This window comes from Chrysochloris asiatica, unplaced genomic scaffold (genome assembly GCF_000296735.1).
Source record: "Chrysochloris asiatica unplaced genomic scaffold, ChrAsi1.0 scaffold00131, whole genome shotgun sequence".
NCBI classification, from domain to species: Eukaryota; Metazoa; Chordata; class Mammalia; order Afrosoricida; family Chrysochloridae; genus Chrysochloris; species Chrysochloris asiatica.
In genome coordinates this window covers 7643099-7670590 of record NW_006408649.1, presented here as the reverse complement: position 1 = coordinate 7670590, position 27492 = coordinate 7643099, and the positions used below count along the sequence as shown (strand labels likewise).

The window sequence follows — 27492 nt, the reverse complement described above, 5'->3', positions numbered from 1 at the left end:
TTCAGTTGTATGTGTTTTAGTTACATCATGTTATGTACAAGTATGACTTTACAATTTTCTTTATTTAGAGATTATGCATAATGTTCATAGGTGCTATGCTGACAAAGGGTGGACTATGATAGTTATGGCTTTGTGTCAACTTAACGGGGCAAGGATTACCAGTGATTTGGTAGGTAAAATATATTTACTCCCATGGTGAAATCTAATACAGCATAGTTAATTCTATGATGATTAGCTACAAGCAGCCAATCAATTGAAACGATGTTTCTTTGGGGGTATGGACTGCTCTCAATATAATAGACATGCAGAAAAAGCTTGCTCTTTCTTTTCTACTGGGGACCTGGACTCTACAATTATGAACCATTTCCTTGAAATAAACTTTATATATATATATATATACATATATATATATATACATATATACATATATATATGTGTATATATATATATATATATATATATATATACACACACACACACACTGGTTTTGTTCCTCCAGAAAACCCAGCCTAAGACAAGATGTAACTTTTATTTCTTTTGAATCACCTCAGGTATTTTCTAGTACTTTTCTTATGGCAAATATCATTCTATTCTTTTTTATGAATATATATAGTTCTCTCCTACCCTTCATTAAATGACAAACTCCTTCAAAGGTAGATATTTGATCATACTCTATATCTCCCACACAACATACAACAAGGTCTCACACTCATTTGGTAAATCATATAACATTAACAAATTATGAAATCAAGTGAAAAGATAACTCTTGTATTAGTCTTTTTGAAAAACCTCAAAATTTAAAACAAATTAATACATCATCTTCTATAATCCAGAGTCTAGAAATAAAGTACCTCTTCATAGTTACACTTTGAAAACAATAAAAAATTAACAAATTAATCACATACAAATTTTCTCTATAGTAGGTAAAGCCTATAAAGGGCAGCTGATTTCCCACAAAAGCTTTAGGAATTGGAAATGTTTCTACATCTCCTTTATCATCTTCGATGTCATCAAAATTGCTGCTGTCTATGTCACTGCTGAGTTCAGGTACTACAGGAGCTGCAGCTATTAAAAGAAAGGAAATGGATTAATTTTATTCATAATCACAATATGAATTTGTATTAATTTCCCATGATATAGCAACTCTAAATCAATAATAAAGACCGGTATATTTTCAAATATATTGTTTTGTTCAGATATGAAATTTAAGTAACACGGTTTCTGTTGTAACATTTCAAAGAATAAAAATTTCAAGTATGTGAAAATTTTAAGTACACTAGATCAATTTACCTGTTTTGAATGCAGGTAAATCAATTAAACAAGGATGGAATACAATATTCTCAGTGTTAAAACTATAAGTAGCAATAAATTAACACATACATTATTACAATCTTCAGCTTCCTACATTTTTTAAGTAGAAATACTAGCCTCTAAAATGAATCCATGTCAAATATACATAAAATAAAAATAAACTACTATGTTTAGCATAATGTTCACGACAGAAATAATTATGTGCTGATTAATTAATATAATCCATATATTAATTAATATAATTAATGTAAACACATTCAAATTAGAGAATTATATACCTGACACTGATAATTATCAAGATGCACCCAACTCAGCAAATTAAGAAATGTACAATGTCTATCATGGAAGTATTTTGAAATCTCTCCATTTAAAAATGAGTTAACATTGAATTAACAAACACTACTGCTAATTCAAAACATGAATCAATTTATGAGATTTCAAATGTGACTAAGTGAGAATTTAAATTTATTGACTTACTTTCTCTTATGTTATCCCAATTCCATTGATCATTCTTAAAGAAAGGATGCTGTTTGATTTCTTCTACACCATTTCTCCCAAGCCGTACTTCCCTAAACAAATGCAATTAAAAATTTCTTTAACCTACATACAACAGAATGACACTGTCCAGCTATGCACCATTTCTTACAACCATTGCTATGTTTCAGTTTACCGTTATAGTCACATCTCTTGAGGTTCTCCCATTTTGGCCGACTCTCTACTTTACAAAGCATGATATCCTTCTCCAAGGACTGGTCCCTTTTGATAACATGTGCAAAGTAAGTGAGACTTTGTCTCACTCTCCTTACTTCTAAAGAGCATCTGGTTGTACTTCTTCAAATAGATTTGTTAATTCTCCTAGAAGTCCACATATAGTTTGTATTCATTGTCAATACCAATACTATAATTCAAAAGCATTACTTCATCTTCACTGTCTAGTGTTCACATGCTAGAAAACTGAAAATACTATGGCTTGAGTCAGGAATGTCTGATTCCTCAAGTGACACCTTTGCTTTTAAACACTTTAAAAAGATCTTTTGTAGCAGATTTGCCCAAATAAATATGACATTTAATTTCCTAGCTACTACATCCATGGGTATTGATTGTAGATCCAAGTAAAATGGAATCCTTGACAATTTTAACATTTTCTCTATTTATTCATGATGTTGTTCATTGGTGAAGTTGTGAGGATTTTGTTTTCTTTATGTTGAGCTATAATCCATTCTGAAGGCTGTATTCTTTGGTCTTCATCAATCAGTGCTTCAAGTCCTCTTCACTTTCAGCAACCAAAGCTACATCATCTACATATCTCAGTTGGCTAATGAGCCTTCCTCTAGTTTTGATGTTGTGTTCTTTTTTATATTGTCCACCTTCTCAGATTATTTGCTCAGCACACAGGTAAAATATGGTGAAAGAATAAACCCTGACATATACCTATCCTGATTTTAATCACACAGCATCCCTTGTTCTATTAGAATGACTGCTTCTTGTTCTATGCACAGACTCTGCACGAGGACAACTGAGTGCTCTGGAATTCCCATTCTTCACAATGTTATCCATAATTTGCTATGATCCACACAGTTGAATGCCTTTGCATAATCCATAAAGCACAGGTAAATATCTTTCTGGTAGTCTCTGCTGTCAGCCAAAATTCATCTGACATCAGCAATAATATCCCAGTTTTATAGCATCTTCTGAATCCTATTTGATTCTGGTAGTTCCTTGTTGATGCACTACAGCGACTGTTTTTGAATGACCTTTATCAAAATTTTACATGTGTTTGATATTAATGATAGTTTGATAATTTCATGATTCTGATGGATCTCTCCTAGTCAGTTGACCAGGTAGTGATCTTCCAAATTTCTTTACATACATGAGTGAGAGCTTCCGGCATTGCATTTATTTGTTGAAACACTTCAATCATTATTCTATCAAATCCTGCAGTTTTTATTGCCAGTGCCTTCACAGTCAGTATCATTGGTTCTAGATCATATGTTAAATAACCCTTAAATGGTTGTAAAGCAACCAATTCTTTTTGTTATAGTGACTGTATATTCCCTTTATCTTCTCTGATGCTTTCTGCATCATTCAATATTTTGCCCATAGAATGCTTCAATATTTCAACTCGAGGGTTGAATTTTTTTCTTCAGTTCTTTCAGCTTGAGAAATACCAAGTTTGTTCTCCTCTTTAGACTTTCTAACTCCATCCAGGTCTTTGAGTATTTCATTATAATACTTTACAAGTCACCCTTTGAAACCTTTTGTTCACCTCTTTTAATTCATTATTTGATACCACTAGACTTAAAAACTGTGATGTATAAGTAAATACCATACAAAGTGAAATGTTTCCATCCATAGTTAACTTTAAAGAAAGTACACAAAAGATGCTCAAAGTAAAAATTATCCATATGTGCCCAAACCACAAGTTCAATTTTAGGGCATAAATGGACAGAGGTCTAACTTCTAACACAGAAGTTACTTAAAACCTCTCTAATAGAAATATTATTTTGAAAAATCTCCCCCATTCTAAAACAACAACAACAACAAAACACATATATGTGTGTGTGTATGTATATAAAATGTTTAAAATTCTTCATATGCACTCTGACAAATTATATCTATGTATTAAAATTATCATTCTGAATACAAGAAAAATATTACTGAGAATTTCATGTTCTGATCTGAGTTTTTTTATGAAGAATGCATTGAAATAGTGAGTTGTTAAGTGCCATCAAGTCAGTTCTGACTCATAGCGACCCTGTAAAGGGTTTCCAAGGAGCAGCTGGTGAGTTTGAACTGCCGACTTTGTGGTTGAAACTGACCTTGCAGTCCAGTGCTTTATCCCATAATGCCACATCAGGACTCCATAGATGTTATAGGTATGTTTAGCATTGAACAGGAATTCTTGTAGCTATTAGAGGGACGTGCTCCTGACCACATTTACGACATTATTTTTAAAATATCTGTTTTCCACCTATAATCATCGCCTATGTTGTACCCCTTCTAAAATCTTGATAAATCTTTAATGAATAATGACTTTTCCATTAACAGAGAGACACACAGTTTTTCATTCAGCACAAATTATGACCCTGCAGCACAAACATTTCATCTTTTTTCCAAATCAAAAATAAAAGCTGTATTTTCAGTTTACTGGCATTGCTTATTAATCATATAATTTTTTAAAAATAAAGTTTTAGTCTACAAGTTATTGATGAAAATGGTTATCCTTTCTAAAGAAGACACAGTAACTTTTCTTTCTCAGATAGCAAAAGAAAAACTTTGTAATACTCAATTTGATTAGAGTGCAGAAAACAACTGCTATTAACAGACACGGGGGCTTCAAAAAGTTCATGGAAAAATAATATGCTGTGAAATTATACCATTTTCAAACTAGAAATACCCTTAATTATTAACTAATCTAAACCACTGTCTTATGGATGATTAAAATTAGTTCTCAGAAAAATATGTAATTTTCCAAAGATCTTTTGATAAAGTAATTCCTACCACAATTATAAAATGGAAAATTACTGAACAGAGAGACGAAGTAATAAAAAATAGTTTTCTAGTTTCTCTTTTGAAGTAGATTTTCATAAGTTTGTTTTTTAAAATATATAGAAGGTCCAGATTAGACTCGTTCATATTCAAATGCAAAAAAGAGGGTTGGGATGGAAGCATTCCAAGTCAAAAACAAATAGTTTCTAAGATTAAAATCTAATACAATCAATGTTACCAAACAATTTATATAGAAAGAAACTGCTAAATGGGGACCTAAACTGCTATGTAAACTTTTACTAAAAACACAATAAAATGTTTTGTTTTTTTAAAGAAAAACTAGAATCTGTTGAGTATTTATCTAATAATAAAATACCTTCCCATCAGAGGTTAATCAAGAGTAACATGGATAAAACACTCTAAAACTGTAAAATGTGACTATTTCCGAGAAATAAAAGTTGTGTTTCTTTAAAATGCATTATTTTATCTATGACGTGAGTTACAGCTGCACACACAAACTAATGAGCATAGTCCAGAACCAGGCTTAAAATGCACCACCCACAGGCATCACGTCAATTCCCATCACAGGACTGCTCTAAATACAAGGCCAGAAGTTCAAACCCACTAGCCACTCCTCAGGAACCCCACAGAGAGTCACTATGAATCTTTATGGACTCAATGGAACTAAACAACAACAATAATAGAGTTCCTGATGATGCAAATCTTGATGGGAGCAGAAAGCCTCACATTTCTCCTGTGGAGTGGCTGGTAGAGTTTAATAGATGACCCTGTGGTTAGCAGACCAGTGCTTATCTTATAATGCCACCAAGGCTCCTTTTATCTTTCTTAGCAGTAGGAAAATTGCTAACCCAGATTTAAATACAAGTTGAATTGATTTCATACGTAAAATAAGCATGCTTTCATTTTTATAAATTTACAAGGACAAAGGTTTCTCTACAAAGAAACTGAATGCGTATTACCTATCCATTAAGAAGGCACAGATGAGATTCTTTGCATGTTTAGAAATTTCTGCATCTTCAGGGAAACACAGTGAGTTTTTATGATCCATAATTTTGCTATATGTTCCTACCAATGAATCTGCATAAAATGGTGTATCTCCTAAAATTTCAAGAAAGAATAAAACAAATGTAAGAAAATGCAAATTAAATACTTTCCATATAATATTTAAATTTGCTGTCAAATTTGTCTCAGGGATTAAAAGATAAAAAATATATGAAAGGTCTATAACCAGGTATTCCAGTCAAAATACACACAACCACAGAGAATTTAGCCACTAATGACCCATCAACCATTAAAAGGAAACTAACAGTAATGTTACCTCTAGATTTAAAAGGAAAAAAAGAAAGAAAGAAACAATCTATTGACTAGTTCAAGAGAAAGATTACTAAACAAAAATCAGAGTCCTAGAAAGCTTCAGCAGGATCAACCTACTGACGTTATTCTCTAGAGTCGTTTAGTAAAATTTAGTAGCCACAAACAGCAATTTAAAGTTACATTAATTAAAATAAGATAAAATAAAAAGCCCAATCCATTAGCCACACTTAAAAGTGCTCAATGTAGGTAATGGGTACTGTATTGGGCAGCGAAGGTATAAATCATTTCCATCATCATACACTGGATAGTCCTGCTCTAAGACGAACTGTATTGCACTGAACCACAAGGTCTATTTGAACTGCAAGATTGGTAGTTCAAACACACCTTGGAAACCATATACAGACAGGGTTGCAATGAGATCGAACAGACTCAACAGCACTTAACAACAACAACAACACTGTTTTATATGAGAGATGACATACAACTTGCCTAAGATCATACAGCTAGAACTAAAAAGGGTAGAAACTTGTTTCTCAATACTTCTAACTAATGACTGGAACATAGCATCAAGTACAAGTAATTTCAGTATAAATGATACTTTTCCAAATCAGACATTAATCCAAAACCTCAAAAGAGGTATTCAGGCAGCCAGTCTCTCTTTTTGCTTTTGATGGAGGGTGAGGGAGACTGAATCTAAGATTTTTCTCATGCCATTTTTAGCTGAAATAGTCATTCTCAAGTGCTTTTGAGTCAGTTTGACTCATAGCCACCCTGTAAAGAGTTTTCAAGGAGCAGCTGGTCACTTTGAACTGCTGACCTTGTGGTTCACACCAACCTTGCAGTCCAGTGCTTATCCTATAGCATCACACCAGGACACCAACTGAAGTTATTGTTAAGTGCTGTCGAGTTGGTTCCGACCCATAGCAACCCTGTATAGGGTTTCGAAGGAGCAGCTGGTAGGTTTGAACCGCAGACCTTACAGTTCAAATTGACCTTGCGGTCAAGCACATTAACCCACAGCACCACACTAAGATTCACCAACTGAAGTAGAGTCTTTTTTAAAATGAGTTTCAGTGTCAACCACGCTGAGGGTAAGCACCAGAACAAGCTTAGAATACTGCAAATTATTACCATTTCAAATTTTCTAAGTTCTGTTCTCACAGTTAAAACAGTAGAGGAATTTACATAGCCCAATCAAATGAGCCAAATTACTTCTTCCAAAGTGCAGTATTTTCTAAATCCCTAGAAAGAGTGTCAAAGAAAATGAGGAATTATATTCTACTTTCAAAAGATTACTAAGGCATTATTATTTTGGGCCAGAGGTAAGAATAGATAGCTACCTGAGAACATACAAAGAGACCCATTATAAATGACCAAAAACAAAGAACATACTACGACAGATTAAGCATAACAAAATCTATACATGCAAAATGTATAATGCCACTATAAAGTTACATGACTATTTAGTATTTAAATTTGGGGTGTACCTAAATTTTGGTGTTTTCTTTAAAATTAATAACACATTCTATTATCGTGCTGATTTTACAGATTTTTAGATCACTAAGTTCTGGTGTGGCATTGTGGGCTAATATGCTGTAATTCAATGTAGGTTTGAACCACAAGGTTAGTGATTCAATCTCACCAGATGCTCCTCAGAAACCCTATATAGGGTCACTATGGGTGGGAATCGACTCAACAGCACTTAACAACAATAGCAACAACTTGTTTTGCTCCCCTCACCCACAAGCCTTGTATTCAGTCATTCACTGGGTTCCCAGTCAGAAAATATTTTTGTGACTCTAGTATAAGTTTCCAGTTATCCAGAAGACAGTGGTCTTATGAAACTCCACCATAAGACAAAATGGCATGAAGCAAAGAAACAATTACCATTAATTTATATGGAAAAACTTTTTTGAACATTCCCAGACTCAAATAAACCTACCAAATAGCAGCAATAGCCTAAATTAACACTAACATATAAGTGTTCACAAGTACAGTTTAAAGTTATGGAGGCCTGATATTGAATATAGTTTCCTAAGAAGGAACTTGGTAACAACCATTCGTGATGCTCTGTACCGGCTCGCTGCTACATAAATTCTGAATGCTAGTTTCATGATTTGCCTTTCTTCATAAAATCAGAAATCTTTGGATCTTTTTCAGTTAGAGGAAACAGGTACTAAATGTAGTTTTTGATAAAAGTGAAGTAGTATAAAATGAACTTTCTAAAAGTAGGAGATACCTGTACTTGGAATTGGAAATCTTAGAAATGAACCTTAATGATTTATTTCACTGATAATATAAACCAAAAATTAGTTACAGTAAATGAAGAAATACACAGTTTTAAAAATCAATTTACTAACCAATAGACATAAAAAGGATAATAACAGAATATTATGAAGTGTTGTATTCCAACATATTTGAAAATCTAGAGAAGATGGATACATTTTTAGGAAAGCACGACCTACTTAAACATACACAGAGGGAAGTCGAAAACTTGAACAGACCTATAACAAAGGAAGAAATTGACCACGTCATCAGAAAACTTCCAACCAAAACAAGTCCAGGTCCACATGGCTTCACTGGTTGAATTTTACCAAACATTCAGGAAACAGTTGTCACCAATTCTACTTAAAGTATTCCAGGACATAGAAGAGGATGGAAAACTTCCTAATACATTCTATGAAGCAAGAATAACCCTCATACCAAAACCAAGGAAGGATATCACTAAGAAAGAAAATTATAAACTAATATCTATCATGAACATAAATACAAAAACTCTCAACAAAATCCAAGTCAATAGAATTCAACAACTCATCAAAGAATAAAATATTAAGACCAAATGGGATTCAGATCAGGGTTGCAAGGATGGTTCAACATTAGAAAAAGCTATCAATGTAATCCACCACACAAGTAAGAAAAAGGAAAAGAACCACATGATCATATAGATAGATACAGAAAAGGCATTTATAAAACCCAATATCCATTCCTGATAAAAACACTCAACAAAGTAGGAATTGAAGGGAAATGCCTCAACATAATTAACAGCATACATACAAAACAAATAGCCAATATCATTCTCAACTGAGAGATACTGACAGCCTTCCCTTTGTGAACAGGAACCAGACAAGGATGCCCTTTATTACTATCCCTATTCAAAACTGTGCTGGAAGTCTTAGGCAGTTATAAGGCAAGATAGGGAAATTAAAGGAATCCAAATTGGCAAAGAGGAAGTAAAACTCTTTCTGTTTGCAGACTATATGATCCTATACATAGAAAACTCCAAAGAATCAGCAAAAAAAAAAACTACTGGACTGCATTGGAAGATTCAGCAAAGTGGCAGCATACATGATCAACATACAAAAATCAGTTTGATTCCTCTATACTTATAATGACAGCACTGAAAAGGAATTTAGGAAAGCAATACAATTTACAATAGCCACCAAAAGGATGAAATAACTGAGAATAAATGTAATCAGAGAAACTAAGGACCTATACAAAGAAAACTACAAAACACTACTACAAGAAACCAAAAGAAACTTACAAAAATGGAAGGCTATACCATGCTCCTGGAGTCCTAGTGTGGTGCTGTGGGTTAATGCATCAAACTGCAAAGTCAGTGGTTCAATCTCACCAGCTGCTCCTTGGAAACCCTAGACAGGGTCACTATGGGTCAGTATCGACTGGACAGCACTTAAAAACAACAAAAACCATGCTCCCGGATAGGAAGACTTAAAACTGTGAAAATGTCAATATTACCCAAAGGAATCTACACATATAACACAATCCCAATCCAGATTCCAACGACATTCTTTAAAGAAATGCAAAAAAACAATAAAAACTTTATATGGAAAGGAAAGACACCCAGGATAAACAAAGAACCGCTTAAGAAGAAGAACAAAGTTGGAAGCCTCTCACTCCCTGATTTAAAATTTTACTACATGGCTACAGTGGTCATAACAACCTGGTACTGGTACAATAAAAGATACATAGATCAATGGAACAGAATCGAGAATCTAGAAATTAACCCATCCTCATACAGCTAACTGATCTTTGAAACAGAGCCAAAGTACACTGAATGGAGAAAGACACAGTATCTTCAACAGATGGTGTTAGCAGAAGTGAAAATCAATATGCAAAAGATTGAAACAAGACCTTTACCTCATACCATATACAAAAACCAACTTGGCATGAATTAAAGACCCAAACTTGAATCCCAGAATTATAAAGGTCATCAATGAAAAAATACAGACAAATTTAATGGAGCTAATGCAGGGCACAAACAGACTACAAAACATTGTGAAAATTACACAAACAGAAGACGACAAAAGAGATGACTGGGACATTCTAAAAATTAGAAACATATGTGCATCAAAAGATTTCACTGAAAGACTAAAAAGGGAGCCCACAGAAAAGAAAAAAAATCTTTTGCAATGACATATCAAACAAGGGACTAATTTCTAAAATCTATAGGATTGAGGCACAGTCTGAAGAGGGAAATAATGTTAAAATGTTTGACAGTCTTATGAATATTGTTTTCCCTTGCCTACTATGGTAGGCATTTGAGTGGGATAGAAAGGAACATTGGGAAACATGATTATGGAAAACTTGTAAGACCGTGTTCAGCCTGTAACTGATTGGAATACCTAAAAGGAATTCTAGAACTTGCCCAGTGAAACAAGACTTCTTGCGGAGACTTTGGCTACTTAGGACCTTAGGTGGAATCCTGAGCGCCATCCAGAACCTTCTGATGTGGGACATTCCCACTAGAAAGGACAAGCAGACCAGCCTGGAACACCTAGAGTAACAGAAGATACTTCTTGAAAGAAAGATCAGCAGGAAAAATCCAAAACAAAAATGACAGTCTGATTGGCTACTATAAGAACAAGCAAGTTGGTGACCAGGGAGCCATCAAGGAAAGCAATTAGGTCCCTTCAGGACAACCTCCTCTCTAAGACTGAAACTCAAAGGGAACACATGAGCAAGCATGTAAAAGTTGATGGCAACCATGAAGAAATGGGCAAAGTTTAACTACATTCCATAGACTCCCGCTAACCTCGCGATTAGAAAAAGAAAAGGAAAGTCTGATTAGTCCGGTGTGGAGCGACTGGGGACTCCAGAGCCCACGGAGGGCTAGAGCTGACAGTGAAGCATCCAGCTGATATGAAGTGAGAGGAGTTGCACAACAATGCCCAAACTTGCAGATAGTACCTATTTGACCTAGCCTTGATGGCTTGATAATCAGAACTAGACTAGAGGAGATAATTTTTTTTTTTTAATTTTTTGAAAAAGGAAACAAATGTAAATTACTACAATTTGATGAACTTGACCTATACTTACGGATGTAGTAGCTCAAAATATCAACAGAGAGAGAAAGAGTCTTCACATCAAGTATCAATGCTATCCCCTCTGTATACAGGGTAGATACGGATGGGCAACTTAGACATTGGCTACCTAAAATGAGGTGGCAATAAAAGCATGAAGTGACTGGCTTACAAAGTTTCAAGAGGGAGTTTAGTTTAAGAGTGTGCGGGGAAAGAAAAGACCCAACTGAATAGTTTTCATCTTGTCTAGATGGGTCTGGTAAAGAGATGGGAATAAGATTCTTATGATTCAATAGTGAGTAATTATTATCATGACTAACTGTGACTGTTCAAACAGAACATGGGAACACTGAATGGTTTAAAATTAAAAAAAGGTGTGCGACAAGGTTGTATTCTTTCACCATACTTATTCAACCTATAAGCTGAGCAAATAATTCAAGAAGCTGGGTTATGTGAAGAAAAATGTGGCATCAGGAATGAAGGAAGACTCATTAACAACCTGCAATATGCAGATGACACAACCTGCAATATGCAGATGACACAACCTCCTTGCTGAAAGTGAAGAGGACTTAAAACATTTACTGATGAAGATCAAAGAGCATGGCCTTCAGTATGGATTACATCTCAATGTAAAGAAAACAAAAATCTGGACTTCTGGTTGGGGCTTCAGCCATGTAATACCAGGAAGGGCCGAGAGAAAGGAATAGCCAGAAATATCACCATAGAAAGCTTGTAAGTCCGTTTTCTGCATATGACTGAATGGAATACCTAAAATAGGGCTACAGCGTGCTCAGTGAAGGAGGCTACCTGCAGAGCCTCTGCATTACATAAGACTATAGGTGGAATCCTGAACAGCATCTAGAATCTTCAGAGGTGGGAAATTTCCTCTTGAAAGGATGGACAGACCAGCCTGGAGCATCTACAAGAACAGAAGATACTTCTTGAAAGAAAGACTGACAGGAAAAATACAAAACAATATAGGCAGACCAACTGATTACTACAAGAACAAGCAAGTTGCTCGCCCAGGAGACATCAAGGCAAGGGGTCAGGTCCCCTCAGAGTAAACCCCTTTCCACGACTAAGACGCAACGGGAATACACACTCTGATTGGTGACCACGTTCTCCACCGGTAAGGGGAAGTGAGGGAAAAACAGCAATAAAACTGAGAGCTAAGACCTACAATGTTCAATAGACACCTGTGAACCCAAGTGGAGAACTGGTTGGCCAGCAGTGTGACAAGACCTGGGGGCTCTTGGGCCCAGAGTCAGTGACATAGCCATGGAGGGCTGGAGAGGAGAGTGAAGCATCCAGCCAAAGAAGAGAGGTCATATGCACAAGAACACCCACACTTGCAGATAATACCCACTTACACGGCTTCAATGACTAGATGATCAGAGAGCTCAACTAGAAGAACAAATAAGAGGAATCTGATACAATTTGACAAACTTTTTGTGTATGTCACCACCACCCCCAACAAAAAAAAGAACATAAAACAGGGAATAGATGCAAATACTTTTGAATGATGATGCTTGGTGGAAACTGTACTCATTGCAATGAAATGAGTATAAAATCGATGTTCTCCCATGTAAACTTGCACTCAATTTACAATAAAACCCTTTTTTAAAAAAATCAGTTTGCTATTGTTAGTTGTCATCAAGCTGATTATGAATCATGGAGATACTATGTGTACAGAGGATTTTCAAGACTGTGACCTTTAACAAGCAGATTCAAGCTTGTCTTCCAAGGATCTATGGGCAGGTTTGAACCATTAACCTTTAACTAGTAGTCACATGCTTAACTATTTGTGTCACCCATATCATAATTACATAAGAGAACCAAAAAGTACTTTTAGCTCTCTATCACTATCCAAATAAATATTAACAGCTTTACATGTAAAATATTACAATGAAAATTGTTGGTAAATAAAAATCTTAGAATGGTGGTTTGGTGCAGCAGTAAACTTGCTTCCTGGTCTAATATTTTCTTAATATAAGCTTTAATGGAGGAATACTTCCTAGTAGTATACTTTTAATTCTTTTGTAGTCTATGTATTTTACTCAATCACTGTTCCAGTATACAACTTGATATTGTTGTTGTTGTTAAGTGCCATCGAGTCGGTTCCGACCCATAGCGACCCTGTACAGGGTTTCCGAGGGTGTAAATCCTTACGGGAGTAGAAAGCCTCATCTTTCTCCCGCGGAGCAGCTGGTAGTTTCGAACCGCTGACCTTAAGGTTCACAGCCCAATTCGTAACCACTACGCTACCAGAGCGCCTTTGATATTAGTTTCAAATAAACCTTCTGTCCTAGCAAATACTATACTAAGTGAGCTTCCAGAATTTTCATGTCTATCTTAGGACATGTTGTTATTGTTAACTGCCATCGAGTCAGTTCTAACACATAACAACCCTGTATAGGATTTCCAAGGAGCAGCTGGTAAGCTTGAACCACCTACTTTGCGGTTCAAATAAACCTTGCAGTCAAGTGTTTATCTCTCTAAGAACATAGTCAGTTAATTTCCTCATATTCTCAAATTTTTTACTTAAAATTAAAATGTTATGAGAAGGGTCTTGGCAAAACAGGTTAAAATATTTACTTACCCACCAACATCTCAAAAAGGAAGACACCTACAGACCACCAATCACATTCTCGCCCATAGTAACCATCACCCCCTTGTGACTTCAGAACCTCAGGTGAAATATAATCAGGTGTCCCAACTGCTGTATCACAATGCACCATGCCTGCCTGGGTAAATAGGAGATAAAAGAAAAATGGATCAGGGTAAATATACACACACACTTCAATCATTTATTTTTACACACACAGCCAAACCCATTGTCATCGAGTAGATTTTGACTAATCACTACCTGGTATTGGTTTCCAAGGCTGTGTATCTTTATAGAAGCAGAAAGTTTCATCTTTCTCCCGTAGAGCAGCTGGTGGATTTGAACCACTGACCCTGTGGTTAGCAGTCCAGTGCTTATCCTATAGTACCACTAGAGCGCCTATTAGACATACAGTGACAACAAACTGCTATCAAAAGAACTTCATTGCTAACATGGCTTTGGGAGGACACAGGATAAATGCATTATGAAATAATTCAATGGCCTTCATCAGAAAACGATGGAAAAGGTGGTAAACTCCATGGGGATTCCCTGCAAAACAACATATTTTATTTTTCTGATACTACAGCAATAGCAACAGCAACAGTAGCATGGCACAACAGGAGCCAGGAGATGGGTGTGAGATGGTTGTGGTGGGGTTTTTGACCCACGAAGCTAAAAGTTGTAATACTTGCTCAAGAAGGTCTGTAGCAGAGCCCTGCATCAGACAGTGAGAAGAAGCTGTCCTGGTCTAGAAACTGTGACCTGAGTTGTTCCTATTAATTCTGAGTTGACCCTGATCCTGAGTTTTAAATGTTACTTACCTAGTAAACCACTTAAGTGTTAAAAAAAAGTCTATCCTGCAATAAATACAATGCTGTCAGTGATAAGATAATGTCCATATGCCTGCACAGAAGGCAAGGAGCTCTCGTAGCTTACTGGGTTACAAGTTGGACTGCTAACTACAAAGTCAGCAGTTTAAACCCACAAGCCATAAGTTCCTTTTTCCAACAACACAAATGGTGACAACACACGTGGACTTCACCATATGAAACACACAGGAATCAAATCAACTACCTCTGTGGAAAGAGATGACGGAGAAGCTCAATGTTATCAGCCAGAAAAAGACCAGGAGCTAACTGTGGAACAGACCATTAATTGCTCATCTGCAAGTTCCAGTTGATGCTCAAGAAAATTAAAACAAGCCCACCAGAATCAAAATATGACCTTGAATATACTCCATCTTAGTATATTTAGAGAATGTCTCAAGAACAGGTCTGACACACTGGACACTACTGACCCAATACCAGAGGACTTGTAAGAGTAAATCACACACTAAGAAAGCAAAATGTCAGTAGTAAGAGGAATTTTTAAAAAGAGCAAAATGGATGTCAGAAGAGACGCTGAAACATATATTTGAATGTACAGTGACTAAATTGAAGATACGATGAAGTAAAAGAGCTGAACAGATTTCAAAAGGCAGCTTGGGAAGACACAGTAAACTATTATTATAATGGAATGTGCAAAGATCTAGAGTTAGAAAATCAAAAGGGAAGAACATGTTCGTCACTTCTCAAGCTAAAAGAACTGAAAGAAAATTTGAATTCTTGAGTTACAATATTTAAGAATTCTATAGTCAAAATGAAGAGTTCGGGTAGCGTAGTGGTTACGAATCGGGCTGCTAACCTCAAGGTCACCAGTTCGAAACTATCAGCTGTTCCGCGAGAGACAGATGAGGCTTTTCTGCTCCTGTAAAGATTTACAGCCTCGGAAACCCTGTACAGGGTCATTATAAGTCGGAACCGATGCCATGGTACTTAACAACTACAGCATAGGCAAAGTGGACAACTACAGCATAGGCAAAGTGGAATCCTGGTGTAGTGCTGTGGTTTGAACTGCAAGGTCGGTGCTTCAAACTCACTAGCCATTCCTTGGCAACTCTACAAAAGGTCACAATGGGTTGGAAATGACTCGATGGCACTTAACAACAACATAGTATAGTTGGAATCCTGGTGTGGCACTGTGGGTTAAAACACTGGACTGCAAGGTTAGTTTGAACTGCAAGGTCAACGTTTCAAGCTCACCTGCTACTCTCCTTGGAAACCCCATACGGGTACACTAAGAATCACAACTGATTTAACAGCACTTAACAACAATGATATAGTTACAAGTACAAATCAGGAAGTCTAAAACAGAGTAATAAGAGTGTAGCTTTTCTGTTTCTACTGCTGTTCATTTACTTATGGAGCCATTTAATGGCTAGTACTTCACTGATACCATGATAAAGGCAGTCTTTTCACTTACACCTAATATTTTCTGCCTTGGCTATCAACAGCTTAATCATTTGAATTTCACACATAAAATTTCCTAGGGCAAAGGGGACTTTAATTTTGGAAGAGTAGTCTTCATAATTTTTAATTACTTTCTAAATTCTATACAAATATATTTTAGTTGTATTATACACTTTTAGTTCATTTGAAGTACGTTTTTTATTTTATCACAGTTAATTGACAATGGTGCTGCATTTTATACAGATTCTGGACCTGAATTTCAAGGGACAATAGTCAAATAGAAAGAGTGGTATCTGTGTGACTATTGCTCAAGGTTCTATGGAGGGTTGTGTATTTACACTGGTTTGATGTAATTGTTGACGCCAGAGATGGATGCAGAGACGATGACATGGTGAGATGGAGCAACTGCAGACTCTAGATTCATAGAGGGAGCGTGGCTATGTGCTAGTGGCCGGGGGGCAAGTTTTCAGGGTATGCCCTTTGGTTGTTTGAATGATTTATATATATATATATACTTTTTTTTTTTTCTGAGTGCTTCGATATACAACAAAACAAAACATGGGAATATAAGCAAATGCTGTTGAATAATGATCCATGGAAGGTATTGTAGTCATTGCAATGAAATGAAATATGATAGGATGAGTGAAAAGCTGATGTTCTCCCACATAAATATCACTCAATTCAAAATAAAAACCTTAAAAAAAAAAAATTCATTGAAGTTTTGCTTTGTGGCCTAACACATTCTGGAGAATGCTTCATGTGCACTGGATAAGGATGTACACTGAGCTGTTGTTGGGTTGAGTGTTGTGTATATGACTGTGAGGTCCAGTTGGTTGGTTGTGTTATTTAGTTCTTGGGTGTCTTTGTTGAGTTTCTTCCTAGTTGTTCTGTCTCTCATTGAAAATGGATATTAAAATCTTCTATTATTGTTTAAAAAAAAGAGAGAGTTTAGAGTCTATTAAAGATTATATTATGCCATATACCGTAAGAAGTAGCTATGAGCACAACTGAAAATTTTTGCTTACCAAACATTGATTAATGTATGCAGAACATAGCAACAGATGCTATTAAGACCAAAGAGGTAGCAGGATGTTGGGTACAGGGAAATACAAACCAAAGAGAAAAAAATGACCCATAAACTATAGCAGAAATTTTGGATAAGTGATAGAACATAATGGAATTATAACCATAATTAATAAGGATTATCAGGGAAAGTTTTCTAGTGAGGTAAAATCTGAGCTAATCTTGTAAGAGATGAACTGCTGATGAAGGTAGTGAAATCAATAAAAGTAAATGCTACTAACGTGATATGAATACCTTAAGGCATAAAGAGAAAAGAAAATAAGTATAACAGAAAAATAAAGGTCTTGACTAGATAAAATAAAGACAAAAATTGTTAAGTATAAGAAAACCAGTATCATACTTGGCTATAGCATTAATGCTACTATTAAACACAATACAACAGGGCTTAAAAAACTTCATGGAAAGATGGAATTAAAAGTTAATGGAATTTTTTCATGAATTTTTTTTTTAAGTTCCACATATGAATTGCTCCAACAAAAAAGTACCACAATAGACAACGTCCCCCAAAATTCTATGTGGTTGATGTAAATGGGGTAGATGAGAGGGGGTAACATAGATTTCTTACCTTAACTCTGGTTTTAAACAAACAAAAAAAAAAGAATAGAAATATCCATGCACCAAATTTATATTTGGTGTCCTACTACTTTATCTGGACTCCTGGTGAGGCATTATTGGATAAGTACTGTACAGAGATCCGTAAGATTGGCAGTTCAAACCCACCAGCTGCTCCTCAGAAACCTCATACAGGGTCACTACAAGTCAGAACCGAACTGATGGTACTTAACAAAAACAAAAAATAAAACTACTTTTCTCTATCATTAGACACATTAACTAGTTCTAATTGCTAACAAATGTTTACCAACATTCTATGGGGAAGATAAGGATTTATGTTATCCAAGTTCTTATTTATCTTGGATTCCCCAAATCTAGTACTAATTCACACTGAAGCTAGCTGAATAATTATTAATAAAGCAAATGCTTTGAGTTTGGTTATTTGAAAATCGTGTTTGGGTTGTTACACACTTTTAATGTCCTGATTTGAAATGTTCTTATATTTTTGTTCCTCAAAAAATAAAATTTAAAATCCTGCTTTTTTTTTTTTTCTCACTTGCTCACTTACTTCATCCATCTTCATACATGTGCCAAAATCTGCTAATTTTAGATGTCCATGTTTATCCAAAAGCATGTTGTCAGGTTTCACATCTCTGTGTATTAAACCCATGGAGTGTATTGCATCCAGAGCAAGAACAACTTCAGCAGTATAAAATTTGGCCCATTTTTCAGGTACATCATAGTTACTCATGAGGTTTACAAGGTCTCCACCAGGCATGTACTCCATTACCATGTACAGATACTTATCATCTTGAAAGGCACAAAAGAGCTGGAAAACAAAAGGGAAAGAAAAAAAAACTATAAAAACAAAAACAACATACAAACAGAACAAAAATCAAATTACTGTTACCGTAGAAAAAGGTAAATTGTTTTCAAACCAAAAAAGTTGAAATTCATGAAATCTTCTATTTTAGATTTTGACATGTTTCATGGGATACCTTTTCCTTCAAACTTACTATTAAATATACATAAATGAATTATTATCCATATTAAAGAATATAATATAAAAAATAGAAGCCTTTGAAAGAAAAACAGAATAGGAATGAGAGATATAAAAGGTGAAAATTGATAAAATTTGTTATGGTTCAAGGGAAAGAAAAAAAAACAGAAAGACCCTGAAAACAAACCTGTTTAAAAAAACAACACATTAACTCATAGAATTTTAATAAAACTTAAAAGATACCAGAGCTAACAGACACTAGAAGAAGTAAGCCCCATGCCCCTGGATGAAAAATTTTCTCTCTCCTCAGTACCTCCCTTAAAGTAAGCACTGGATGGCAGTGTGAACAGCATACCGACTAAAGCAGTAGTAATGGGATCAGAGAAATAAGACATTAGTCGAGGTTGTCACTGACTCCCAGGAGAGACATAAGAACCATAAACTCAGAAAGAAAGGTATCTTACTTTCCATCCAATAACATATCCTAAGTAGCATAGTGGTTACGCATTATGCTGCTAACTGCAAGGTCAGCAGTACAAATCCACCAGATGCTCCTCAGAAGAAAGATGAGGTTTTCTGTTTCCAAAATGATTTACAACCTTGGAAACCCTATGTATGAATCAGAACAGGTTCATTGGCACACCATACCACCACCTCTTCTGGAAGCAAGCAATGCAAACAGAAAAGGTTTCCACAAACATGGAAGTTTCAAATGTAAATATAAGAGCAAAACAAAGAATCTACATTTAAGAACAGGTAAACTAAAATATTTTTTAATTTATATCTAAAATTAGATAGTGGTGATAAAAACGGGTCTAAAATTAGATAAATGTAATGGATGCAAAATTCTATGAAAATATTAAAAATCATTGAATAAAAAGTGAGTTATTTTTACTTGCTTTGTCAAAAAGTTAAATATTTCATATTTTTTAATGTTGTTAATTGCTGCAGAATCAGTTCTGACTCATAGTGGCCTTGTATAGGGTTACCAAGGACTGGCTGGTGAGTTTGAATCTCCAACCTTGCAGTACAAACCGAAATATAACGATGCATGGAGTGTTCTTAACCAAAGGAGATAAAACATATAAAGGCCAGGATTATAATCTGAGCTATTTTTCCAATTGTGTTACGTTTCCAATGCTGATCTGTTTCCTCAGATTCATTAAATCTCTACTTCAATTAGTATGGTGTGGAGCTGTAGGATCAGCACTGGATCACCAGGCAGATTTGAACTGAAAGGTTCAAATCTACCAGCCACTCTTCAGAAAGAATTGGAACCAACTCAATAGCACTTAATAACAACAAAGACCCATTTAGAATTAGTGGTCACAGGCACTAAATTATGAAATAATTACCTTTAAGACTGGTGATGAACTTTTACTATAAATAAGCAATGGAAAGGGAGACAAGATAGAATAATAAATTCCTTACTCCACAGTCAAGAGGCTAAAGTAGGAACCTCAATATTGTCTTCCATTATATATAAGATATAAAAGAGACTTTCCAAAATTAGAATTGCTGGAAAATTTTTTTCCCTCTTGCAGTTCAAATGGCTTTGTAGTCTGGCGCATTATAACCCACAGCACCACACCAGAACTCCAGGATAGATAAGATAAGCAGGGATTAAATGCATTGTTGTTGTTGTTGTTAAGTGCCGTCGAGTCGGTTCCAACCCATAGTGACCCTGTATAGGGTTTCTGAGAAGCAGCTGGTGAGCTTGAATCACAGACCCTGCAATTCAAATGGCTTTGCAGTCTGGTGCATTAACCCACAGCTCCACAACAGGATGCATACTGGTGCCTAAACCATTCTTTATAAAGAAAAAGTTGCATTTAACAGTTGCTTCCATACAACAATTTAAATATTACATGTTATGTCAATATGGAGATATCTGGAAACATTAAATAAGTCTTTGGAATCAAATCTTATTAAATATAACTATATTGTTACTACATAAACAAGACAAAACTGTATTATTACTATGTAAACAAGGATTCCTGGAGTGGCACTGTTGAGTTAATGCACAGAACTGCAAAATCGCTTTGAGTCACAAGATGGGTGGTTCAAGCTCACTAGCAGCTCCTCGCAAACCATATACAGGGACGCTGTGGGTTAGAACCGACTCTACGGCACTTCACAACAAAACAAGGTATAAGACATTTAGAATACAAAATCAACTCTTTTGAATAAGTATCTACTTAGAAACGAATTCATAAAAATTAGTAGGCTTACCTGAACCACCCAGGGACTGTTGGCAAAGGCCATAATATCTCTTTCTTCCCAGAAAAAAGCAGAATCTGATCTTTTAATCATTTCAAACTTACTAAGAAGCTTCATAGCATAAACTTTCTGTGATGCCTTATGACGAACCTGTTGATTTTTAAAGGACAAAAATTATTAATACTTTTATTTTATGAACATAAGGTAAACTATATTTTAATGCTATTATTTAAAGACTCTTAGTTAATGTATAAAAAGTAAAAGCATACATTTTTAAGAAATGGGAAATCTTCCAACAGGTTAAAGATATTTCATAAAATGCACAATACCCTTTAAGTGTTAGGTTCAATATACAACTATCTCATCTCATTAAAATAAAACTGAATTCACCAAGTTTCGCTGCCTCATGTTAATTAAGCTAATCAATTTGAATTAAAGATTAAGACAGCACTAAATGAGAAATTTAAGTCAAGATGTCTACTGGAGAAAAAAAGGTATTACTTATGCAGTTTGGAACATCAATGTGTATGTATCCCTCGCTACCTGAGGTCAATAACTTAATAAATGTAGCTATATCAGGGACTATTGGTGATTTTTGTTATCTTTATTTCTTTCTAAGTGTTTGTTTGTAACGGTTAGGGTTCTGTGTCAACTTGACTAGGCCAGAATTTCCAAAGGTTTAGTAGTTGAGATGTGCTTATTCCCATCCATGGTGATGAAACCTAATACAGGATTAGTTAACTCTCTGATGAGTGGCTATGAACAGCCAGTCAATTAAAGGGTTGCTTTCTTGGAGTTGTGGCCTGCTCCAAATATAATGGACGGGGAGAGGGGGTGTATTTACCGCGCATCCACTGGGGACCTGGGACACTGAAACTGTTTCCAAGGAGCAGCTGGTGGGTTGAACTGCTGACCTTGTGGTTTGGTGTCCAGGTCTGATCCTACAATACCACATTGCTTCACTGGTTCTGCTTCTCTAAAATCTGGCCTAAGATAGTATCCTATTTTATTAAAAGATAACATTACATACCAACAAAACAGTATTTTGATCAACACCTAACTTCCCTATGAGTCTGTAAATTTCATAAGGGCCAGGATATGTCTATTGTTGACCACTATTTTTATTACCAAACTAAGTAAATTCTTTACCACATAGCCAATAAATATTTTTTAACAAATGATTGAAGTTGTTGCTGCTGTTAAGTGTCAACTCATAGCAACCGTGTGTAGTGGCTGATGTCCAGTGCTTATTCTACAGCGCCATGCCGCACCAGTTAACACTTCCAAAATCTAAAATCCAAATCCAGTGTCATCAAGTCAATTCCAACTCACAGTGACCTTACAGGACAGAACAGAACTGCTTCCTAGGGTTACCGTGGTTGTAATTTTTACAGAAGCTTCTTTCTATCACAAAGCAGCTGGCATATTAACAATAGTAAACACATTTATGGACTAATGGTGTGGCACTGTGGGTTAATGCGTTAGATTACAAAGTCAGTTTGAATCGCTAGGCTGGCAGCTCAAGCTCACCAGCCGCTTCTTAGAAACACTATACAGGGTTACTATGGGTCAGAACTGACTCGACAGCACTAAACAACAACACATTTATATTTAAACATCTAATAGTCACCTCAAACATGTCTGAAACTGAAATTCTAATCTTTACCCTCAAATTTATTCTTCCTTCATTTTAGTTAATGGCAGCTACCATCATTCCAGTTGTTCCAGCTACAAACTTTTAACTTATCTATAGCCCATATACAACAATCTCAGTCGAAAATCATGTCAATTCTATTTCCAGTAAGTTTCAGGATCCAACTATTTCTAACTATTCTCCCTAATACTAACCTGGGGCCAAGCCACCAACATCATTTATTTCAATGGACTGCAACAGTTTCAACTAATTTCCTTGTTTTCACTTTCACCTACCCAATTCTGGTGATCCTTCTCAGTGTAAACCATTCCCTATGAATCCTTTGTTTAAAACCCTCTCCTGGTGTGGCACTGGACTAGTAAACACAAGTTCAGCAGTTCAAATTCCAGAAACCCTAGACAGGATCCCTATGAGTCAGAACTGACTCAATGGCACTTAACAATGACAACAAAGGCTTCCCAACTTATCACAGCACAGTGCTACTCCCTTTGTTAGCATTCTGGTATGGCAATGTAGGATAGGCACTGGACTGTTAACTACAAGGTCAGTGGTTCAAACCTGCCAGCAACTCCTTCGAAATCCTATACAGGGCCACTATGAGTTGTAACTGACTCAATGGCATTTAACAACAATAACACTCCCTTTGTCTGGAATTACTTCTGGAGGGCACCTTTCCTGACTTCCTGCAGATCTTTGCACCTAAGTAACAGGCTACTAAAACTTTCACTTTAATATTCCCAACTAGCATCACTGCTGCCCTAAAACTCCCCATCTTATTCTCTCTACTTTGTAGTTGTTCCTTTACATTTATTACTAGTAGCATAGTGGTTACGAATCATGCTGCGAACCTTAAGGTCAGCAGTTCGAAACTACCAGCTGTTCCGTGGGAGAAAGATGAGGCATTCTGCTCCCGTAAAGATTTACAACTTCGGAAACCCTGTACAGGGTCGCTATGGGTCGGAACCGACTTGATGGCACTTAACAACAACAAGAATCTTATATCTCTCTCCACAATATAATTTAAGTCCAATGAAGGCAATGATTTTGTGTTTTTTTCCTCATAGACTAGTATGAGAGGGCCTCAAAAAAGTTCATGGAAAAATGAAATTTAAAGATAATGGGAGTTTTTCACGAACCATCTGAAGTGCCCTTGTATAATGCTTGGTAAAAAACTCCCTTTAAATCCATGCTTTCTGAAAGAATTAATTTACTGTGTACTAGGTATTATGTTTTGATACAGGTATCATTTTAGTTTTCACAATAGCACTAAATAAGGTATTTTTACCATATTATAAATGAGAAATTAAAGTAATATTAGTAAGTACCTATTAATATTTTAGGGGAGTGCAGTGACTCCGTAGGATAAGCACAGGACTGTGAACCACAGGGTCAGGGGCTTCAGCCCAGCAGCTGCTCACCAGGAGAAAAATGAGGCTTTCTGCTACCATAAAGAGTTTTTCCAAAAGCCTCAAAACTCTTATGAGTTGGAGCCAACTCAATGGCATTTAACAACAACAACATCAATATTGTAAAGAGTCCTGGTGGGACAGTGGGTAAGCGCTGGGGTTGCTAACCACAAGGTCTGTGGTTCAAATCCACCTGCCACTCTGCAGAAAAGAAAGATGAGGCTGTTCCCATAAAGATTTATAGTCTCACAAACCTAAGGAGCAGTTCTATTCTGCCCTCTGGGTCAATATGAGTGGAAATTCAGTCAACAGCATAGTGAAGGGTTTCTTTTTATTTTATTAATACTGCGTGAGTGCACATAGAAATTAAGTAACTTGTCTCAGGGCAATATAGATCGTAGGTAGAATCAAGATTTAACAGCAGTCAACATAGAATCCATCTATTAGCCAGTTATCTACATTATTTCTACATATATATGTCTACAATTACGATGTAGGCCCAAGACAGTGCCAGATTGTATCTGTTAACTAAAGGTTCCATCCTAATAGGTTCTCTTTTCATTCAAAAGTTTTTCACTTTTTAAACAAGAAATTATATTATCACGTTTCTTGGGAAAAAGGTAAGAAGAAATTCAACCTCCTAATAATAACCACAGGTTCCTAAAAGAATGAGACTATGTTCACCTCCCCAATTTAAACCATGTCAATTTCATTCCCTAGTTCATACTCCAGAATACTTTCTTTCAGTTCCTCTAATTTAGCAAATCTTTCCTCAGGATCTTTACAGGTTCTAGAAACGTACTAGAAAACTTATCCCAGTTCCTGACTTCACCTCTTCCCCAAAGAGACTTGCTCCCTATACACTCAGCTGAAATATTAACTTCTAAAAGATGGTTACTTTGACCACTACTCATTGTTCTCTACTTCAGAGTCCCATTTACTTTCTTCCTATCAGAATTTGCCATTTTTTTACATTGTTTTTATAGTCAGTCTCCCATATTAAAATATAAGCTCAAAAAGGGTAAAGATAATCCATGCAATTGCAATGGCCATCACTGACAGTAAAATAGTCATTCATTAATATTTCTGAATGAATTAATACCTGATTAAAAAATATTTCTTACTTGATAACTAGACAAACTCCGATTTTCTAGCTATAAGAAAAAATTAACACAACACAACAATAATAGTGTCTATAAGTAATCTGGTAGCGTAGTGGTTACGAATCAGGCTGCGAACCTCAGGGTCAGCAGTTCGAAACTACCAGCTGTTCCGCGGGAGAAAGATGAGGCGTTCTGCTCCCATAAAGATTTACAGCCTCAGAAACCCTGCATTAGGGTCACTAAGAGTCGGAATCGACTCCACGGCACATAACAAACAACAACATAAGTAAGTAAGTAAGTAATCTATGGATAGATACATAATAGGTATGAAAGGGAGAGAGTGGGAGGAAATCCACAAATACATATTAGTTTGGCAGAAAATGTTTATACATGGGTATTTACTGCAAATATACCTAAGAATGTGGAAGAGCATACAGGAGGCACTTATGAAAAGTTCTTAGATACAACCAAACACCTTGAAGGAATGACTCACCGGGCCTGGGGGCTCAGGACCAGAGTTTCAGGGGATGCCAAGGTCAATTGACATACCATAGTTCACAAAGACAATGTGCTGCATCCTACTTTGGTGAGTAGCAGTTAGAACCTTAAAAGCTCCTGAGCAGCCATCTAAGGCACAACTATCGGTCTTTCATATGCAAAAGAAAGAAGAGTGATGAAAATGGATGCTACATGGAACTAATTAGTCCAGAAGCCCAGCCTAATGGACCACATGATCATCAGTCTCCATGATGAAAGCAGAATTAGTTGGTGTTTTAGAAAATCTTAACAATGCTACACCTCTTTAATTAAAAAATAGTAATTTCCAGGAAAGCACAGGAAAGAAAAGTGATGAAAATCAAGATAGGGGAATCTACTTGTGTTGAGTATACCCGAATAAATCACTAATTAAAAAAGCAGACAGACATCAGAGAATGGCCAACCATTTGAGATAAAAAGGATAGCATTTACCTAAAGACAAAATTCATAAAATTTTGAGAAGAAAAGGAAGTGGAAATGGGAAACAAAGGTAGGAAGCATGACAGGTGTTGTTACACTGAGGTGGAATGAAGTACATGATATGTTGAAACACAAGTACGGTATCAAAAGAGAGCCTAGTCATCCCTTCCATTGCAGATAGCCTAGATTTTTAACTAGTACTTGTATTATCTAGTTCATTATACTGATGCTATTAAAAAGAGGTTGCTAAAGCACTTCCGGAATTGATGGAATGAAAATTGAAATCTTTCAAGAAAGTGAGGCGGCACAGGAGGCATTCAATCATTGTGCCAAGAAATTTGGAAGACAACTATCTGACAGACTGATTGAAAGAGATCCATATTTGTGCCCATTCCAAAGAGAGGTGACCCAATGGAATGCAGAGCTCATCGGACAATATCTTTGATATACCATGTGAGAAAAGTTTTGCTAAAGGTAATACAGAAACGGCAGCAAGCGCACATTGACAGAGAACTTCCAGAAGTTCAAACTGAATTCAGAAGAGGCCGTGGAACAAGGGACATCACTGCTGATGTCTGATGGATCTTGGCTTTAAGCAGAGACTATCAGAAAGATGTTTACCTGTGCTTTATTGACTACGCAAAGGCTTTTGATTGTGTGGATCATGAAAATTAAGGACAACATTGCAGTATGAGTACTCCGGAACACTTAATTGGACTCATGAGGAATTTGGACTTGGACCAAAAGGCAGTTGTTAGAACAGAACATGGAACACTAAATGGTTTTAAAATGAAGAAAGGTGTGCGACAGGGTTGTATTCTTTCACCATACTTACTCAACCTGTATGCTGAGCAAATAATACGAGAAGCTGGGTTCTATGAAGAAAAATGTGGCATCAGGATTGGAGGAAGACTCATTAACAATCTGCAACATGCAGACGATACAACCTTGCTTGTTGAAAGGGAAGAGGACTTAAAATATTTACTTATGAAGATCAAAGAGCACAGCCTTCAGTATGGATTGCATCTCAATGTCAAGAAAACTAAAATCCTCACTACTGGACCAATAAACAGCATTCTTATCAAGGGAGAAAAGATTGAAGTTGTCAAGGACTTCATTCTTCTTGGATCAACTATCAACACTCACTGAAGCAGCAGTCAAAAATCAA

General features: G+C 35.9%; 1 protein-coding gene across 1 annotated transcript in view; it reads right to left on the bottom strand.

Annotated features, from left to right (window-relative positions):
* Positions 1-27492, bottom strand: part of ROCK2 (Rho-associated, coiled-coil containing protein kinase 2) — a 213877-nt gene that overhangs the window by 67568 nt on the left and 118817 nt on the right. The window contains exons 4-9 of the mRNA XM_006869473.1: positions 21217-21354; positions 18553-18813; positions 14056-14200; positions 5781-5919; positions 1789-1880; positions 902-1065 (exon numbers count right to left, since the gene is read on the bottom strand). Of these exons, the coding sequence (XP_006869535.1) occupies positions 902-1065; positions 1789-1880; positions 5781-5919; positions 14056-14200; positions 18553-18813; positions 21217-21354 (939 nt within the window). The remainder of the gene's footprint in view (positions 1-901; positions 1066-1788; positions 1881-5780; positions 5920-14055; positions 14201-18552; positions 18814-21216; positions 21355-27492) is intronic.